Source organism: Lynx rufus, unplaced genomic scaffold, assembly GCF_022079265.1.
Source record: "Lynx rufus isolate CCGP_SWC_20201006 ecotype Redwood Valley unplaced genomic scaffold, mLynRuf1.p SCAF_1, whole genome shotgun sequence".
NCBI classification, from domain to species: Eukaryota; Metazoa; Chordata; class Mammalia; order Carnivora; family Felidae; genus Lynx; species Lynx rufus.
Window position 1 is genome coordinate 101168817 of NW_025814823.1, and position 14949 is coordinate 101183765.

General features: G+C 52.0%; 1 protein-coding gene across 1 annotated transcript in view; it reads left to right on the forward strand.

Moving 5' to 3' along the window:
• The first annotated feature begins 10417 nt into the window (after positions 1-10417).
• The window catches only part of PRDM6 (PR/SET domain 6), a 105235-nt gene continuing 100703 nt past the window's right edge, over positions 10418-14949 (forward strand). The window contains exon 1 of the mRNA XM_047093914.1: positions 10418-11009. Coding sequence (XP_046949870.1) covers positions 10418-11009 — 592 coding nt within the window. The remainder of the gene's footprint in view (positions 11010-14949) is intronic.

The window sequence follows — 14949 nt, forward strand, 5'->3', positions numbered from 1 at the left end:
AAGACGTAACACCAGAACTCTTGTTGGAACAATTGGAAGGAGTGAACTTTTCCCCTGGGATTGCTATCTAGAAGATTAAATAAGGTGAACTTGGAGTTGCTGGGGGCAACCACATGGCAGGTTTTACATGAAATTAAAGTCAAAACAGAGGAAGCCAGAGCCAAGAGATAAAGAGAAAGACCTAGACTACATGTTTTTTGAACCCCTGAATCCATCTAGACCTGAAAACCCATAACTGGACTTTGGTTTTTAAGGTTATTTATTTATTTTGAGAGAGAAAGGCAGAGAGACAGAGAAAGAATCCCAAGCAGCTCCTCCCTCAGCAAGGAGCATCAGTGTGGGGCTCGATCTCACAACTGTGTGATCATGACTTAAGTCTAAATCAAGAGTTGGAAACTCAACCGACTGAGCCACCCAGGCGCCCCAACCAGACTTTTAATATGTAACCATCAAATACTCCGTTGTTGGTTTTTTTTTTAGGTTTATTTATTTATTTATTTTGAGAGCGAGAGAGCGAGCAAGCAAGGGAGAGGGTCAGAGAGAGAGGGAGAGAGAGAATCTCAAGCAGGCTCTGCGTTGTCAGCACAGAGCTTAATGCAGGGCTTGATCCCACAAATGGTGAGATCATGACCTAAGAGCCTCAGTGGCTCAGTTGATTGAGCTTCTGACTCTTGATTTCAGCACAGGGCTTGATTCCAGGGTCATGGGATCGAGCACCGCGTCAGGCTCTGCGCTCAGTAGGGAGCCTACTTAGGATCGTTTTTCTCTCTCCTTCTGCCCCTCTCCCCTGTTTGCGTGCTCTCTTTGTCTCCAATTGAAAAATGAATGAATGAATGAATGAATGAATAAATAAGCAAACAAGTAAGTAAATAAATAAATAAAAAGAAATACATGGCCAGACTATATCATCGCAGATTCTTCAAATCCCAGTGGTCCTCTGTCTTCACACACACAGCACACGGTCACTCAGAGAGTCATGTGAGGTTCATCCTCTCCTTTTTGTCTGGGAGGAGGGAGCAGAGGGACCCATGCCAACCACTTTCACAACTCTGTATCTGGAAGTCAGAAGACCAGTAGTGCCAATAATCAAATCACAAGTAGAATGGCATCAACACAGATGAAACACTGCTAAACGGGCGTGTACTTCCTTCCATTCCCTTTCAACAAAGAAAAATGTCATCTTGAAAATGCTTGCATTTGCCGTACAAAGCTTTTTGAGGGCTGGCCTTGCGAAGCAACCCTTTGAAAATCCGTAAGAGGATGTGACCAATAGAAGATCTTGTAGGTGACAAAATAATAGTGATGAACGTATTGAAGAGATTTATTGGAATGCTTGGCTGCCTCTGCTGGCTCCAAGATAAACATTTGTTTGAGGAAACAATGGTGAGAAATGCTTCTGTTTGAAAAATGGTTGCTTATGGAGCAAACATTTGATGTTGAAATCTATACTTAAACTGTTAGGTTGCTGCCAAATAAAATACTTGTCCACCCAAACATATGTTTGAATTGAAAAATGCTTGCCAGTGTAGACAGACAAAAAGGAAATGCCCGAACCTTGGCCATACTTAACAATATATTTAAAAGTCACGTTGTTAATTACTGATTTTTTCAAAATGTTAATTTTCCAATCAATGTCCCAGTGTTACCTGTCAATTACTATATTATAAAGATGAGCTAAGAATGTATTCCATGTTCGTGCTTAGCCTTTTAAAAGTTTCACTTAAGAATCTGGGAGTTTTGCCAATAAAAAAATGGTTATTTTTCTTTGAGTCTCAAGAATCTTGTCATTTTTGTGTAATATCTTTCTTTGTTTTCTTTTTGCCGAGGGATTAGCCATAATTAGTCTGTAAGGATCCTTGGGAAATGTATCTGCATATTCTAAAATATTTTCAGGGCCCCTGAATGGCTCAGTCCGTTAATTGTCCAATTCTTGATTTCAGCTCAGGTCACGATCTCGTGGTTCGGGGGGTCGAGCCCCACATCAGGCTCTGTGCTGACGGTGAGGAGCCTTTGGGACTCTCTCTCTGTCTTTCTGCCCCTCCCCAGCTCTTTCTTTCTCTCAATAAATAAATAAGTAAATAAATAAATATTTTGAGACATTTTCCTACATGATTTTTTACTTCAGAAGTATCTTTTAAACTTACCTCAGGCCTAATATATATATATAATATTTATATATTTATTATTATACTATTATATTAAGTTATATATATATATTTTTCTAAAGCTTATTTATTTTGAGAGAGACAGAGACAGTGCAAGTGGGGAGGGGGCAGAGAGAGAGGGGGACAGAGAATCCCAAGCAGGCTCCGCATTGTCCAAGCGGAACCCAATGCGGGGCTCGAACTCTCAAAACCGTGAGATCATGACCTGAGTCGAAACCAAGAGTCGACCAAGAGTTGAAGAAGTGGGTTGGAGAGTCATAGACTGTACCATCCAGAGCCCGGAAATAGCATTGCTGAACTTACTGAACCATGGTTCCGTGCACCTTCTGTGCCGATGGCTGTATACTGGAGCTCTCAACAGTTTTCACTAACCGTACTTGTGAGGTGATTGTCAGATTTAAACCTGAGCATATTACGTCAGGAGATTCTCATAAAAACATTTTTCCGACTCTGGACTAGGACCTCAGCGCCCCCAAGGAGGTGGTGCTCGGCCCTTGAAGGAGGGCAGTCAGTCATTCCATTGTTATTCTCCTGAATGGATGAAGGAAAGACAGAGGAGCCTCCCAGTTTATTTTTGGTGGGTCCTTTCCTTGGGCAGCTTGGCTCAGGCAGTTCTCCTGTCCTATAATGCTTTTCCTCACTTCCTCTCCCTGCTAGCCAGAATGCAGGCGGTCCTCACAGCCCTTCTCGTTTGCGAAACTTTGCTTGATCATCTCCTGGCCTCAGGCAATGATGGCTTCCTCTCCTGAACTCTTATGTCACCCAATGGCTCCAGATCCTGGAGATCAGAGAAGGAAAGTGGGGACTCCGAAAGTTATCCCCGGAACATTGAAGGTAGGGGCACTGCAGATTTATACTCTTTTTTTTTCTTTTAAGATTTTTAAAATTGTTTACTTTTGAGAGAGAGAGAGCACAAGCAGGGGAGGGCAGAGAGAGGGAGAGACACAGAATCTGAAGCAGGCTCCGGGCTCTGAGCTGTCAGCACAGAGTCTGATGTGGGGCTTGAACCCACAAACTGCAAGATCGTGACCTGAGCCAAAGTCGGACGCTTAACCCGACCGAGCCACCCGGGAGCCCCTATCCTCTTTTGGCTTCCCCCAGAAACCTGCACAGGTTGCTTTATCTTGGTCTAAAGGCAAGTTTTTCTGGTTCCAAAAAGGAAACTGAGAGTAATTTTTATGTATCTAGCTAGCTAGCTATCATCTATTTATCTATCTATTTATCTATTTACTTATTTGCTGGGAGGCTCTTATACAGAGAACATAGACTCGCCAAAAATAATGCAAGAGCACACTTTAGTGTCATCCTTTGACCCCCTAACTCAGAAGAGGGCAAGAACACCAGTCCATCCAGGAGAGGGTATGATGAGGGGGCAGACAGGACTCCCAGGGCTCCCACAGGTGTGTGTGTGTTTATGTGTATGTGTGTGTGTGTGTGTATGTGTGTGTGTGTGCGTATGTATATATATATATATATATATATATATATATATATATATATATAATCCCCTAAGGTGTGGGTCCGATTTCCTCAGGCTGCTCTGGGACAAAATCTTCAGGGCCCCTCATGAACGGGGCTAACTAGAAGCCATCCTCGTTCCTAGACCGCCTCCAGGCATTTAGGGGGACCCAGCAGGCACTAGGAAGCACCGACCCTCAGAATGCCAATCAACCAAAGCATATGTTCCTAATTTCAAACAGATGCGCTGCAATATGCTTGCCTCGTCCTGATTAGAACTTAAGGCCTACGGGCTTCAACCAGTTGAGGCAACACTCTGGTGACCCAAAGCAGCCCGTGTTAGAACCAGGTAGCATTTGCTAGAAGAAATCAGAGGAGATTGTCCGAAAGATCCCTGCCCGTAGTCTCTTGCACATAGTAGGTGTCCATTAGATAGTAGGTATAGCTGTTAATTTGTAGCTAACTTCAATTGGTCTTATCCTTAACAGATTCTGGGGAAAAGGGAAGAGCAAATTGGGGGAAATGGGCGAAAAGTAGATAAAGAAGGAGACAGTAAAGGAGATACATGAGTTTCTGAAGGGACAGTTCTCCGTGTCTAATTATTTCTCTTTTACTCGTCAAGACTTGAAAGAGGGGCTGGTTTTCATTCCTTGGCTATTCATGAAATCTTTAGGGGACCGAACTTCCCCAATATGTTTTAAACTTACAAGGCCTTTGTAAATAATAATAGCTGACTTCCCCACAAGCAGAAGGGATATCTTTAAAGGCTTTCCCGGGAGAATGATCCGGCCCTGGGGGACTGGTAAAGGACGGGAGAGCCTTTCACCTCGAGGTCAGCAGGTCAAATCCAAATCAGGCCTGGGGTGGCTGCGAGGCATTGTTTGAGTGACAGCTGTTGGGAAACCCTGGTGAAAGGCGCTGGAGGGTTCGGCTGCATTTCAAGTGAAGTGAACAGGTGCTGTCTGCAGTAATTTTGGCAGAGGATAAAAGAGAGTGGTCAGAAATAGGCCAAGCTTGGGCCCCTGGCCCCAGAGGCCATCTCTGACCTGGCAAAGCGAGGCGCTTGCTTTCCCAACGCAGTCGTGACAGGAGGCAAGCTGAGGAGGCAATGGGTCTGAATTGCCAAGGCCTCAGAGGAACAGTTTCATGCTGCAGCATTTCAGGAGAGAGCTGGCTTCTTCCTGGGGAGTTTTCCAGTCCCTTCCACTCCCCACCCGCCACCAACTCTAGCCCTGTGTCTTCCCTCTCACACCCTTTCTTTCCAACACACTGTTTGCTATCACTGAGTAAGGACAAACCAGCCAAGATGCAAAGGGGTCAGTGGGACTATGGCAGTGATTCACATAAGTGGTGTCCGTTTCCTTGTTTTCAGTTTCTCTGTACATTTTATGCACCATACATCTTAGACTCACAGAGGTGGGGTATAAAATAGGTAGTAGAGAGGACATCAGAATTGGGTAGCTCCTTTATGAGAATCCTTAGGATGGAAAGCCACAGGAGCCCCATCCTTTTGTTTGATGTTGAAGAAACTGAGGCCCAGGGGGGTTGGGGCAGGCCACTGTGTAAGGCTCTAAGCGGCCAGCAACAGAGGGGACTTGCACTGATGTAAACAATGAGCAGATGTATTTGAAAGGACACTGAGGCGCTCACAGCATCTCGGGGGTGGGGGTGGGGGGGGCAGGTGGGAACAGAGAGAAGCAGGGGGAGCCAAGTGTGGCCAGAAGCTGACAAGGCAGAATCCTTGGCAGTTCTTCAGCGGAGGCCCCTTTTACCAAGTTAGCCCTGGGGCCCTGAGGATAGGGCCAGGAATGCCCCCACTCCACGCACAAAGCAGTCATCCCCTTACTTTTAAGTATCTATTCAAATTTCACCTTGGAAGGGGTGCCTTCCCAGACCACTCTATTTCAAACACTAACACCCTTTATGGCTCTTCATTGCACTTATTAGCATCTCACAACTCCTTTACTTGACCATAAACTTCACGCAGTTGTGGACTTTGTGACTTGGTTTTGTTTGAATGCTGCATTTCAGAAATCCCCATTTCTGAAGGGGTAGTGCCCACGGGAAGCTGCCTGTGCCCCTAGGAATGGAGCTTCCTCTGGGCCGGTTGCAAAGTTCCTCTGGGAACTTCATAGGGCCAGGGGAGGGGGTTGGCTAGTCTCTATCCAGAGATTTCCCCCTTTTGCCTGCATTCCCGGGTCCTCAGAAGGCTCTTCCGATGTTAAAGCGGGGAGGAATGGGGGTTTCTGATTAAGGGCGAGTGAACGGATGTAGACACAGGCAAAGGAATGTTGGAGGCCACGGTCCCTGGGCTCTTCGGATGCCACATTTTCTACCAAGTTTTTGTCAGCAGGCTAGAGGGACCTGTCCGTGAATCTGGCCGAACGAAGATTCCTCCTAGCTGTGTCCAGCTCTCTCCATTTCCCTTTTCCTCCTCCTTCCTTTCACCTGCAGCTGGATAATTCCCCCCTCCCTGCCATTTCCCAGGAAAATAAATCTCCGGGAGGAGGCGGGAGAGCGGGTCTCAGAGAACCCTTCTGAATAAATGTCTATATTAATGAATTATTAACTCAGCCATCCATGACCTTAAACCTAGAAGCGGGAGCGCCGAGGGCAGAGAGCTGCTGAATCCTTTATTGGAGTCCTGTCAAAGGCAACCGACCATTTGTCCCCCTCCTCCATCACGAAAAAAATAATTAATATGAGAGGCAAACTTTAAAATTGTGTGTCAAACGAAATCAGATAGAGGGTCTCCCTGACCCAATCCTCTTGTCGCTTTCCTGCCCCTTCCTGGCACTCCCTCCCCACTCTCCCCTCCAGCTCCCTTCTTCCCCTCCCAGCGAAGGGTACAATGGGCTTCCCGAGAATAATTTTCAGGAAGAAAAAAAAAATTGCTGGAGAAAATGATGAATTTGGGTAGTTAATTTATCGATCCCCGCTCCTCTTCCCACTTGTTTTATTTTAGAGGTCATTAATCAATGAAGAAAAACACCACCGTGTCCCCCCGTTTGCATTTAATACACTCACGCTCCTTATTTATTCCTCTGGAACAAATTCCCAGCAAATATTCACCCATCGATTTGGGAGCGATGGATTTTTATAAAGGTTTGATCGCTTCCTAAGTGGTCCAAGTGATTTGTTTCCGCGGTCTTCTTCTAAATAATGGAGAGGAGGGGGGCGGATTTGGGGGGTGCATGTCCTGGCGACGGGTGGCCTCACTTTCTAAACACCCCCACCCCCCACCGACGAGAAGTGCCAGGGCGAGCTGCGGGCCCAGGATCAGCCGGTGCGTGGGGGGGCTGGGGTGGCGGCCCCCGCAGCACTTAGTACCCCGGGGCCACGGGCTGTCGGGACTACACAGCTCGGCGCCCGAGGGTGGGGGTACCGCGCTGACCTCTGTCCCAGCCCAGCCCCTCGGGCCTCCTCTGCGTGAGGGCAGGGCCCCACCCCGCGTCGTGGGCCGACTGGGGAGGCACAGGATTCCCGCCACACTCCCCTCCAGACCTTTGTGTGAGCTCCTGGATTCCCGGGCCTTCTGAGCGCTCGCTGTAACTTCCAGTCACCTCCTTCACGCAAGTTCCCTAAGGCCTCTGGGCCCTAGGGTCCCTTCGCCCTGAGACCGGCCTACTCCCAGGGCCGCAGGGGGGTGGGGGCGAACCTGATGAGTCAGGGACTCCACACTCTGGCCTAGGAAGAGGCTGAGGCTCCGCTCCAGTCCCTGCTTCTCCCCTTGGCCCTCACAGCAAGGGAAGCCCAACCTCCCTGGAGGTGCCCCTACACCCCTCTGGCGTCGGTCTCGAAGGTGAGGGTAGAGGTTTGACTAGGGTGGGCAGGAAAATACACGTGTCGCCTCACTGACGCGGTTTCCATCACGCACTAGTGGCGGGACCTTAGGCAACCTACTTTCTGAGCCTCAGTGTCCCCATCTGTAATATGGGGTTAATGATAATGTGTTCTCCGCGCGGTTCCTAGGCGGAATGAACTTGAAGCGCCTACCCGCGCCTGGCCAATCCGAAGCTCTCCCTGACCGATCAGCTAATCTTGCTACGAAGGGGACCCCCCGCCCTCCGGCTTCCCAGGGTGCGGGCGGCAGGAGGCCTGGGGGCGGGACGACAGTTGTTGCAACTAGCGTCTCAAAATCTCGAGATTTTCAAGTTTGTTTGGAGGGCGGTATGGGGAGGAGTTCTCCGAGACGGCCAGCCCTGGGGACCAAACAGTTGAGCTTAGCCGGCGTGGCCCCAAACAAGGAGGCGGCGGGCGGGGCCGCTGCCGCAGCGTCCGGGCTCCCCGTCTCTCCCTGAGAACAGAGAAGCCTCCTCGTTCCTCAGCAATGAAACGGGAGAGTGTCAGAGAGAGACAGCCTGCCCCTTCTCCCGAGGGCCGGCAGCTACTCTTGGGCAGTTCTTCCAGCAAATTAATTGAAACGGGCCTGGAACTTCGTAGTCTCCTTCCGATGGGGTTGTTCAAAGCTCGCGCTCAGAGTGCTCGGTTAGCCTCGGGGGTCCACAGCACGTGGGTTTTCCCTCGTGGTGTTGGCCTTAAACTTGGATACCATCAATCTGTCCAAGAATGACTGATGACCTTGTCACAACGACGCCAGTCAAAACATTTTCGGTCCAACTGTGTTCCAATCAGCGTCGAGGCATCCTCCGTGAGACCCGGACAAAGTCTAAACAGCGCGGTTCCCAGGCTCAGGCGACAGGAGTGGTGGGAAGACAAAAAGAAACAAGAAGAAATCAGTAAGGAGTGGCTATTAATTGTTCAGAGTGGCGGGTGCTAAATAAGTTGGCTTGTTTGGGGAAAGACAAATGTCATTTCTTCCCTCTGAGTGTGGACAGAACTCCGGCTTTGGGAAAGCGCCCGAGCCGGTCATTTTCACACACCCTGTCCGTGCCCTACCCCCACCGAGCACTGCCACTGCCTGGAAGGGCAGGGGGCTGGTGCCCAAATCGTGGAGATGAGAGCGCGCAGGGAAGGCCAGCGGGGCATTCCAAGGCACCTGGAATGGTCAGAGTGGGGGTGGGGCTGCTCTCCCAGCCTGCACCGCCGACGCCACGTTTGGGGCAAGAGGCTTCTGCACGACCCCCCGGGGCAGCCCCTAGCAGCAAAGGCAAAAAGCTTCGCCGGTGACCGGGAGCAGTTTAACCAAGTGTAACGCAGCCCGGGATACTTGCCTCCGCTGCCCACAAGGAGAAGGAGCGAGTTCCCCAGGCAGACCACTCGAGAGTGGGTGGGCTTAGCGCTAAGCCGTGTGACACTCCACTGCGGCCGCCTCCCAGCTCCGCGCCCAGACTTGAGTCCCGCCAGGACTAGCTGCCCTTTAGAGACCCTCGGCCTCACGCCCACCAGCTCACCAAAGCCTGCCTTCTCCGCTGCAAACTGAGCGTTTCGTACCAGTGCGCAACCCGCCCCGCCCCTGCCTCCCCCGGCCAGGATTTCTGCTGAGAGTTGCGTGGCGGGCTAGTCGAGCAGTTACTCCTGGAAAAACTGAGCCGGACAAAAGCGCAAACGCGGTACTGGGACTTGGTCCACTCGCCGGCTGGGCGCGCCTACTCCGATGCGGACACCCGAGCGCATGAGGAGATGCATTCCGGTTTTCGTGTTTCCCCTGCTTTCAGGATCAGGGCAGTGAGCTGGTACCTAGAAAAGACTTATCATGGGCAGGAAGAGACAACAGGAGAGCGGGAGACGTCACGCCAAAAAACGAGCGGAGGGTGGGTGGGTGGGAAGGCGTTGGAGGTATCTGTGCTGGAGAGGGGCACAGGCCGTGTGTGGATCCAACCGAGTTAGAACTTCCTTCTCTCCCTCTCCCCTCCCCTTCGTTATTCTGGCCTGCCTACCGCCTCCCCCCACTCTCCATCTCCACCTCTCTCTCTCTCTCTCTCTCTCTCTCTCTCTCTCTCTCACACACACACACACACACACACACACACACACACACACACACACACACGTATTTTGTGCTGTCGTAAAACCCACGTGTCCAGCCGGGAGGCTGCCAGAGCGTGGAGCCGAGGAACCGGGACGCGGCGGCAGCCGAGCGCAGCAGCCCACCGCGGCTCCGATCCGCGCGGGATCGGCCCGCGCTCCCGGCTGAACTGCTCTAGCGCGTTCCGCGGGCCTCCACGCCCATCTCTCGCAGCCCGGGAGGGTTCCGGGCGGTCAGATCACATCTTGGGCTCTCCCCTCCGCGGCCCAGGGGCATGTAGCGCACCCGGGACGCACACTCTCCCCCACGCCCACCGAGACACACGCACGCACGCACCCGCCGGCGGCTCGGAGTTTCCAGGTAAGGCGAGGCTCGTCTGGGGCCGGTGGTCTTGGGCCCCGGGGATAGGAGGCTGGAGGTCCCGGGCTGGGGGCGGGGGGCGAGACTGTCCCGCCTCCTGGCGCCGGAGGCCAAAGCCGCTCCGGCTCTGCGCCACTCCGGCTCGGGTCGGCTCCGGGCGCCTGCTGAGGGCGGGGGCTGCGTCCTGCCGCCGAGTTCTGCGGGCGAGCGCCTTTGCGCCGGGCTTCAACAGTGCGCGGCGGGAGCTGGGCGCCTCGGACTGGAGGCAAGGCAGGGTGCACACAGCTCCCTTCGCGAGGCGCCGCCGCTTCAGAGTAAACTTTGCTCCCCAGCGGAGTTGGGAAGAGGGAGCTGGGGAACCGGGCTGCCGCAGGCGGAGCCCAGGGCTGAGCCCTTGCTCCACTGTCTTGGCGGTCATCCTCCCCGCCCCTCTCGCACCCAGCCCTGGGCCCGGCTCAAGCGCACCCTCCTCTCTGCCCTCTGCCCCCAGCTTGAGAGGTCGGACATGCTGAAGCCCGGAGACCCCGGCGGCTCGGCCTTCCTCAAAGTGGATCCAGCCTATTTGCAGCACTGGCAGCAACTCTTCCCGCACGGCGGCAGCGGCGGCCCGCTCAAGGGCGGCGGCGCCGCGGGTCCCCTGGGCGCGCCGCAGCCCCTCCAGCCCCCGCCGCCGCCGCCGCCCCCGGAGCGCGCAGAGCCGCCGCCGGACAGCTTGCGCCCGCGGCCCGCTTCGCTCTCCTCCGCCTCCTCCACTCCGGCTTCCTCCTCCAACTCGGCCTCCTCTGCCTCCTGCGCCGCCGCCGCCGCCGCCGCCGCCGCCGCGCTGGCGGGTCTCTCGGCCCTGCCTGTGGCGCAGCTGCCGGTGTTCGCCCCTCTGGCCGCCGCCGCCGTCGCCGCGGAGCCGCTGCCCCCCAAAGACCTGTGCCTCGGCGCCGCCTCGGGCCCGGGGCCTTCCAAGTGCGGCGGAGGCAGCGGCGTGGACGCCCGGGGCGCCCCGCGCTTCCGCTGCAGCGCGGAGGAGCTGGACTATTACCTGTACGGCCAGCAGCGCATGGAGATCATCCCGCTCAACCAGCACACCAGCGACCCCAACAACCGTATGTAGCCGCAGCCCGCGCGCGCTCTCCAGGGGCGCTGGCGCCGTCGAGCGCGGGCGCCCATCGGGGAAGCGGGACGGATGAGCGGGACTCCGGGTGGTGGGCTGGCCCAGGCCGCGGCTCTGCACGTCCCAGACTGCGGTGGCAAAATTTTCCCGACGTTAGAGAAGGAAAGAGAACGGATGGGATGCCGGGTGGCACTTCGGGGTTACCTTGTCCTCCTCCCATTCCCTGCCTCGCAGCCCCAAGCCTTTAAGACCCGCGCTGCTCGAGGACCGGACTTTCAGATCTCCGCCCTCCCGCGGGATTGTGCCCGGGGCCGGGAGGGTCCTAGCAGCGTACGCTGGGGAGTGTGGGAGACGGACTTCGCCTGGCCTTAGCGGGACACGGGAGGCACTCTCAGCATTTCTGGGGCGCGTGAATCCCAGGGCTTGGGTCTCCTTCTCTCTGCCTTCTCTCTGGAGTTCACTGCATCAGCTCATTTTCGGGCCGTGGGGTTGCAGGGGACCAGCCGCGAGCTGTTGGCTGGCCGGGCCTCGCTGGAGTAGGAATTTTGGACGACGCTGGGTCAGTCTCTCCCTGCAGGCAGGCATGATTCTTGGATCTTCTGTTTATTTAGAAAAGGGGAAAAAGAAAAATTGCCAACTGCTTAATGAGAAAACATTTCCGACTTCAGGGTAGGGTGGTTCCCTGCGGATCCCGCGTTCTCCGTGCACCCTTGATCGTGTAAACGTTCGCAGTCCGTAGGCATGCTTGGTGGTTTACTTCTTTCTTTCTTTTTTTTAAAAATAAGAGTGACAGTAGTTAGTTTCGTACAGTGCGCTGTCTTTGTTTCCGAGTAAATGGCAAGTGCCTAATTAAAGCTGGAAGTTCCCTTCCCGCTTCGATCCTTTATTCAAAGTTTCAGACCTCACCAGTACAGGTCCATTGGGAGGTCTTGAAGCAAAATTCTAAATGAAGACCAAGAATGTGCATTGCTTGGTCTCTAGTTATTTTCGTAATATCAGAAGTTATGATATGCTTACACCTAAGGCAGTTGGTGTAAGTGCTAAGTGTACTTCCAGAGTCTCTGGAGAGCCTATTAAAGCAGGTTAAGAGAGTCAGGTGGAAAGCGATACAGGATTCCAGAGATCGGCACTCACTCAGCTATTTTCATCTCATTTCTTCATTTAGTTTCTGTATGAGGAAAGTGGATGATAAACATGTATTATCATTCTCCGTTGGAATAAGTCCCCTCTTGCAGAATGTCTCCCGCTCCAAGAACTTCTTAATTCGTTGTAAAAACAAAATAACTCCGGGTTTTAGCGAAAGGGCTCCCGGTGTCGCTACTTTGATGAGAAAACACTGGACACGACCCTAGCGTTGGAGGTATTTTAGTCTTTTCATAAGAGATGGGGATAATTTTTCTGATGGAGATAATTACAACTAACAAAAAGATCAGTTGTATTTACTTTTTTTCCTCTCTAGAGTTTGAGGCTAAAGTACCAGTTTAAAATGAGGGTTTCAACTCGAATTTGCCCTGCAGTTAAGAAGACTTTTGTATTTCAGAGCTTTAGAAAATTTTGGAAAATTATATTGTCCTAGTGGATTTCAAAAAAATACTTATCTCCTACTGAATTTCTTGAATGTGTTGTTTTCAAAGCAGTTCTTTAAAAAAAAAAACTGTGAATTAAGAAAGACAAGAAATGCTTTTTGGAGAAGATATTTTCTGACCGCTAAGTAAAACATAGTGATTTTGGGCTTAGAGTGCGTCATCGAGCTTGCAGTTTCTCTTCTGAATTAAACGAGTATTGGAAAAAAATGCCAGCAGTACACCCCAAAAGCCCAGGCTGTGCCCTGAGCTCCTATACTGTTTGCAGAGCAATCTTGAGGTTCAGGGCATTTTCACCAGAGAAGAACCTAGATCAATCTGAGAAAGAACAGGGATAGATTGCTAATTAATATGTGGCTCTTGAACCAGTTTATTGCCCAGGTAACTTTTTCCTCTGGCTGGAGGAGATGATTTATGATTTATCTAAATTATTCCTATCGTGTTAATCTTCTGGTATCCCCTTTTGAGTGGACTGGACGGCTTCCCTGTGCCAAGTGCAGGGGAAAACAGAAAACACGAAGGGAAAGACAGTCAGATCGTCCTATTAGAGTTACACATCACGTCTCTCCCTAATTAAGGGGCAATTGAGAAAGAAAATAGAAAGCTGAGGTCGTTCTGTGTAATGCTGACGGACCAGGCCTGCCATTCTATCAGAAACTTCTCTGGGCAAGAGCCCTCGCTCTTTTGAAACCTTGGGATGTGTTTTTGCAAAGATGGAGTGAGAAGTGATTGAGTTTAATCTAGCGAGCGGATCAAAACAAAACAGAAATGCAAAGGGTGGGAAACATTTTTCCCCCCTGCCTTAGATGGGGGAAGTTTCTCAGTTACTTGAAAGATGGTGAAAACCACAGCTTCGCCCCATTCCCAGGTTCTAAGTGGGTGGGGGTGGGGGGAGGTGGGGGGAGAGGCAGGCAGAGGGAAGCGCCTGTTTATCCTGCGGCTCGTTTTCCTGGTTTCCTTTTAGCCTCTTGCCATCTTCCTCTAAAAGAATTCTGTGAAATGACCACTCAGCATTGCTTCATTTTATTACTTTATATTAAAAAGGATATTGGGACATTTTCTCTTTTTTCTTACAAGGCAAAGAAAGGGACCTCCTTACTTCCCTTATCCCTTTAGAAGAGTAACCCTTTGCCTGGGAGAAACAACCCAGTAACACATAGGAATCATTAACAGTCCTTTGACCTTGAAACTTTATTGGCATCTTTGGCAAATGCCATAGAGAAGGTCCTGTGCCTTTCTTTCTCACACACACACACACACACACACACACACACACACTTAAAAACAGCAGAAACTGTAAAAGTTAGCCCCCGTAAACTCTTCCATTGTATTTCTCTTATCTAACTCTGTGGGTTATTTTATCGCACGATTGAAGTACTCTTTGAACTGACTCTCCCAATGCTTCTTTGCTGGGTTTTCTTCCCACCGTCCTCACACCGGTCGGCATTGTGTAGTAGAAACGGAGGATGGGGTCTCTCTTCCTTTTCTTCTGTCACTGCCCGCATTTGCTGCCTGGTTGCCCGAAGCCATTGATTACGTCAGGCTCCTTCGCTTTGGCCTCTTGTGGGGTTCCGGGAGCTGGTGCGTTGCTTAAGACCCCACCACTACTCTTGCAAGGTAGTGAAAGGCGGCCACAGGGCGCCCCTGGTGTTTGTACGAATGATACTGGGCAGTCTCTTGGCCGGGCTGATTGCCTCCTCGCATGCCTTTCATGTGAAGATATTCTTTTTTGTGCGGGAAGGGAGGTGGGAGCTAAGTCCGCCCCGAGTGTCTCCGCGTGGAGTAGGGGCACTTTGCAACTTCCCCAGCTGGAGGTCTCTGCCTCCTTCTTTTTCAGAGGGAGCCCTGCTGCGCAGGGAACAGTAGTGGGAACAGCACTGGCAGGTGCCCAGATGTAGGAGCAGGGTGCAAAGCATTCCTGTTGGTAGCGCCACCCTTTCCTAGCGCTTGGGGAGAGGGGCTGTGGGAGAGAAAGAAATCTGGGGTTTGTCCTGTTGAGGGGTTAGAGAGCTGAAAGAAGGGTGAGTATTTTCTGACCTTCCCCGATCTCTTCCCAACCTGTTGGGACACGTAGGTCCTGTTTTGGGGAGCTCCCGAGCCCAGTAACCCCCCAGTGGCGTCCTCCTGCCACCCAGGCACCGGCTTCGCTACCCCCGCCCAGCGTCCCGGCTGTCAAGCGCCTGCGACTTAGATTTCAGACCTGGTCCCTGGTGGGAGGGAGGCTCGGAGTCAGTGTGTGGGCTTTTGTGTTGTTCTATTTTTCTTTTTCTCTTTTCTCTCTTCTTGTGTGCAGGCCCAGCCCCATCCCGTAACACACATGATTTAGCTATTTTACATTATTCGTTATCT